Source organism: Anoplopoma fimbria, chromosome 18 (genome assembly GCF_027596085.1).
Source record: "Anoplopoma fimbria isolate UVic2021 breed Golden Eagle Sablefish chromosome 18, Afim_UVic_2022, whole genome shotgun sequence".
NCBI lineage: Eukaryota > Metazoa > Chordata > Actinopteri > Perciformes > Anoplopomatidae > Anoplopoma > Anoplopoma fimbria.
In genome coordinates, this window is record NC_072466.1 from 18,652,101 (window position 1) to 18,658,100 (window position 6,000).

A 6,000-nucleotide genomic window follows, 5' to 3' on the forward strand; every position below is an offset into this window, starting at 1 on the left:
CTCTCCTAGAATTTCACGGCAAATGTCTTTAGTGGCGGGCAGGATCAATTCTTCACCAATGGTGAATGGCTTCTTAGCCTTAGCGATACGATTAGCCACCAAGTATGAGGCTCTCAGTGCACTCGCATTTGTTGATGTGGTGGCCCTCAGTAATTGCTTCTGTCCTTCTTGTTCACGCTTTTTTCTTTCAAAATACTCTGAAGGCTTGTCTTTTAATGCAGGGTGCTTGGTCTCTAAGTGGCGACGCAGTTTTGAAGGCTTCATTGCATCATTAGAGAGCCGCTCGCTGCATATTATGCAGAGCGGGCTTGGTGCGCGGGAATCACCTGTCGGAATAAATCCATATTTTAAGTAGGACTCCTGGTATTGTCTGTTAAATGCAGCTTTCTTTTTCTTGGAAGTCGTAGGCTCTTCTTCCGTCTCCTCACTGGGCCTTTTCCCCTTCCCAAAGAAACTTTCCAACGACGTTTGTTTTTTACTCATTTTGCTAGCTGGGTTGAATTTGAGCGGCAACGGCACGCACCGACACCATGACCGAGACAAGTGACAAGAGTGCTTCCTACACGGATGTAACAAAGGGAATCCGGTCATTTTTCTAAATAAAACATTAAAAGTAACGAGTACTTTTCACATTTTTTTTTCACTTTTGTCATATGCACAACAGAGCTGAAATTAATTTACGTTTTTAGTGTAAATTTGTTTGAAATTAAATTACATTTTTTGTTGTATGTATTGTTCTATGTAGCTATGTTTAATGAACAATACACAAAATGAAGCAAGAGTTTTAAGTGCATCTCTTTCTCTCACTCACTCACTATAACACGTTATGTCTTTTTCACTGATCCCAGCACTCCAATACAAAAATGTAAAGTAACTTGTAATTTGAGTAACTTTATAACAAAGTACTTTTTCACTCTTACTCGAGGGAATATTTACTTTTACTCAAGTAGATTTCGAAAGAAGTAATTGTAGTTTTACTTGAGTATAGATTTTCAGTACTCTACCCACCACTGCATAAACAAAACAGAAATAATGTATTTTTTAACTCTTACTCGAGTGAATATTTACTTTTACTCAAGTAGATTTCGAAAGAAGTAATTGTACTTGAGTATAGACTTTCAGTACTCTACCCACCACTGGATAAACAAAACGGAAATAATGTATTTTTTTTATTTTTTTTTTAATTAAAATAAATAAATAATCTTTCTCTGCGGACCGGTACCAAATGACCCACGGACCGGTACCGGTCCGCGGCCCGGGGTTGGGGACCGCTGCTGTAGTGGACCAACTACCTCCTGAAGGTCTAGGTCTAGAGAAAGAGAGTAGACTCTGTAGACACCACGACCACCTTCTTCTTGGGCTACCCTGAACCTCTGCAAAATCAAAGTTTCCATTATTATATTCGCCAGGCCTAAGCTTGGGGACATACGATCAGATGGGTTTGTTAATATTCCTGCATATCATCTGTTATTTATCAAAGCAGTAGAAACTGCAAATACCTTTCATAATGTAAATTGGCAGTGTCAGTACTGTTGAGAATCATTCAGGAAAATACACAGACTAAGTTGACTGTGAGCACTCCAGACAATATGACCAAAGTCCACCAGGTTCAAGAGAACAACTAAGGGAAATGTCTTCTTCTTACACTGTATGCAACTGGATAATGATCTGTTGTTTTCTCTATTCTAGTGGAACTGGAGAGACGCATCGACTTTGAGCTGCGGGAGGGCTTGGTGGAGAGCCGCTATTGGTCAGCAGTGACCTCACACACGGCCTATTGGTGCTCTTATGATGTGGCGCTGTTCCTCCTCACCTTCATGTACAGACCACAAGAGCCTCTTGAACCTGCAGAAGACAACCCAGAGACCTCATAATGTGCAAACTGACACAACCGGGGTCATTTCACTTTCTATTCACGCCTTTTGAAATATAAACTGAAAGACTAATTTCTGGAACATAAAATTAAGAATGAAGTCTATTTATTCAGTCATTCTTCATTTTTGAATATCTTAATTCAGATAGAAAAATAAAGTTCCAAAAATTGTATAACTATATTATGTAATATATTATTAAATAGAGGTTTTTGGAAACGTGAAATATTGTTTGATCAAATAATGATTAATGCAACCGTTTTATATGTTACTACTATTTGATTTGATTGGAAGACGTTTTTAAAATAGTTAAATTCTAAAGCCATGCTAGTGGCTTAAAGGCTGCAATGTTCACTAAACCTCACAATACTACAGTGTTTCACAAAAACATTTGTATAGTTCTAATTGTTTTTTAATTTTTAATTTGACATACAATACTTTTTGCAGTTTGACTGAAAGATTTAATTTAAGAATTGGCAGTCTGAGACTTCCTACTGCTCGCCAAGCAAACTAATATGACTGTTATAATTGGGTGAAGTGAAAATTAATTGACCCAATGCTGACTGAACTTTCGCTAAGCTTCATGTTTACTTGCGTTAATGCTCATAATCCGCCTTGTTTTTCTCATCCTGGCTGTCCTGCAGCACCTCTTCTCAACCTCTCTCTGAAATGCTCTGTTACGGTTGCTCCTCCCTCCAGAAAGCAAAGTATGCTTTGATTGGTCAGCTAGCCTGCTCTGTTGTGATTGGTCAATGTTTCACATTTCAAAAAACTCAGAGGGGGTTCAAACCCAGGTCTCCTGGGTGACAGACTTAACCACTACACCATGGAATATGTGAACTTTAGCTCTATCTTTTTCTTTTATATTTGAGTAAAAGCCAAACTAGCTGGAGAGCTTTCTGTGACTTCCGTTACATTGTGACCTCATAAAGTTATGGAAATGAAGGAGAGAATTCAATGGAGCCATTTCAGGCAGCTCGGGAGCAGTGTTTATGAGGGGAGGGTAACTCCTTTTAGGCGTGGACTTCAGGTTTTAAACTCTATGGACCTTTTACATGTACAAAAATATATATAACACACTAAAGAAGAGGAAAAAAGTGAAAAAGCATAATAGGGCCACTTTAAAATATCTTCAATCATTTCTCATACTCCCATGCCTCAGATGAGAACAGAAACCCATAAGTGATTATGGCATGTCATATCATAGAGAGGTCTAAAGGTAATTATTTTCCAACACAATGCTCTACACAGAGATTGAGTCTTAAAACCTGAATACATCATTTTGTAATTTTGACCTCTGGATTATGTAGCCATTAGCAGGTAACAGTTGCCTAACATTAGCACTGTGCTCTCCCAGGAGGCCCAGCGTGAGCAGCAGCAGCTTCAGTGCTTTGTCTGTGTCTCACAGGATACATTCAGACAGTTTTGAGTGTAGGTTACCTGCGTTTTGTCTGCACTCAGAGCCACAATCACTGTAGGTACGCACATAAAACGGAAGAAACATAGTCCCTGTTTTGTATCATTCCTATGCGGTTTTCACTGTTTTTAATGCAAAAATAATTGCTGAAAAAAGTTGCCTGCATGTTTATATGTAAACATATAAATGTGATCCTAGTAATGATCCACAAATATATGGGTATTCTGTAAGTAAGAGTCTTTTGTTTGTCCAGAAAACACCATTATAAAATCCACATCTAAACAATCTCTATTTTATCATGTTGTTCATCACACCAACACATCCACTTGTATTGTTATGCTGACACTTTGGCCAGACCCTTAAAACGATGGAGCGTGCAGTAGTTGCTCCGGTTACCAAATGTTGTGGATCATGGTGACAACGGGGAGGACTGGCAGGAGGGAGTTATTAGCAGAACGAGAAAATTTAATTGATTTCATTGAACTCTTTGAACCTTTTTAAAGGAACTGTATGTAGGATTAAGGGGTATTTATTGGAAGATGGAATATAATGTTCATAACTTAATAAATCACCTGAAACTAAGAATTATTTTGTTTTCCTAACCTTAGAAATAGCCTTTCATATCTACATAGGGAGCAGGTCCTGTTCACAGAGTCCACCATGTTGCATCTCATGTTGCTACAGTGGCTCAGAACGGACAAAACAAACTCTAGAGATACATTTTTTTGTTTTTACCATACCTGAAAGCCTCCATAGTTCTCTTAACACTTGGATTGTTCAGTTGAATGCAATCTGCAACCTCACCACTAGATGCCACTAAATCCTATACACTGGCCCTTTAATACATCTGTCTGTGTAGAATAATAGTCATAACAGAGACATAAGATGTGCATATAAGCACAGAGATTTTTGTGGTTATTTTGCAACCGTCAGATGCTTGTTGTATGTAAAATGTATCCAGCGGATCTGTTGTGCATTTTTGGGGTATGACATACCTTCACTCTAAATACTGCAGATGGAACAGATACCTGTTGCTTTCAGATGCCTGTTAAGAATCAGTGCACATGAAAGGGCTTCAGTATAGAATACTTACTGTCATGGATTACAGAGCAATTTGTATTCTGTCCCACTGGAATTGATGCCATAATCAGAATAAAACTGTGGGATCACATGTCAGCTTGTTGAAGAATGTAGAATGAAAGTGTAAAGACAAACAAAATATGAATAGAAGAGTTATTGTGGTTGTGACTTAATAGATAGAGCAACCAAGTGCGCAGAGCTTTCGACCTACTGTGTAGGGATGGGCAGCAGACCATGAGAGAGACACTTATTCTTGGCACCAATATATATAGATATATAGATTGGCATCAGGCCCCTCCCCCACCTCTCCTCCCACTGTGCCACATGACGACATACCATGATTCCTGATTACCTGCATAATGTTGTTTCTCTGAGTAACCCAGCTTCTTGAGTGCATGTAAACGTCCTGATTAACACTTTTAGCTGTTACAGCTCGTACTTAATGCCAGAGGAAGGCATTATGCTGACTGTAATCTCAGTCCCAAAATTAGATACAATCTACTTCAACTATCATACCGCACATGATTTGGCATTTTGTTCTACTTTGTACTGAAGCAGCTCACCAAATTATGACTTTTTTTTCAGATCAGAGTCAAACAGCTGAAATAAAATATTTAAATAAAGCAAAAGCTAGTTCCAAAGTATTTTGCAGTGTTAACATTAAGAAGTGTTTTGGAATACTGTGTGACCTAGGCTGGATATCCATGAAGTACTCTTTTCACTTTTCTTTATTGATCTTTAAGCATTTTGAAGTGTTTTAAGAAATTAAAGTCACAAACAAAGCATGATATGGATATGTACCATGTACATAAATAATGGGCTTTCATTTACTTAATACGGCTATGCAGACCAATATTTAGAACCTGCTGATTCTACAAGGTCTACATTTTAATTAAATTACTTTAATGACAAACAAAAAGGCCCTCAAACCTACTATAAATCAAGCTGAAAATGTTATATTTTTCTTTTATGTTCGTTGCTTTGTTATAATACATGTTTTCAGTCTTTTGAATTTTCTCATATTTTATGTATTATCTAGGAGGCATTAATTAGTTTTACACCTCAAACATCTGTTGGATGTAGATAACTGTCTGGCCCATCACAGTGATATTAAATTCAGTCAAGAAATGATTTCTGACTCAAATGCAGCTCTGCCTAAAACATTTTCTTCTTCCTCTCTGGCTACTAATGGGTGTTCTAACGGTCAGCTTTTAGAACAAAAGTGGATCTCCAAAGCTTGATTTATTATTATTATTTAACTCCAACATCTTTTGAATATGTTAATATGTTGCATTAACAGTTCTGTTTTGAGGGAAACGTAATGTCAACTAGGTTTTACTTGTATCTGCTGTTTTACTGACTATGTATATACTACTTACTTTTCAAAGTAGTTTTAAACAAGGCCTTGATTTAAATAATTGTTTTTATTATTATAAAAAGTGACTTTATAAATGTTTACTTTATTTGATAATAATGTAATATTTTAAAAAAAAGTCAGCGTAAAATATCAGGACACATCATATTCCATCATTCAAAATCACGATTTTTGAAATGACTGATATTCCATCAGCACCTCCATTTGCTTTATATTGTCTTATATGTCTTCGAGACCAAACATCTCATTTACTGACA

The 6,000-nt window shown here is 37.1% G+C and overlaps 1 protein-coding gene across 1 annotated transcript in view; it reads left to right on the top strand.

The window, feature by feature from the left end:
• ddhd1b (DDHD domain containing 1b) overlaps nt 1-1,874 on the top strand; it is a 77,396-nt gene extending 75,522 nt beyond the window's left edge. The window contains 1 exon segment of the mRNA XM_054617968.1: nt 1,690-1,874. Within this exon segment, the coding sequence (XP_054473943.1) occupies nt 1,690-1,874 (185 nt within the window).
• Nucleotides 1,875-6,000: the final 4,126 nt, after the last annotated feature.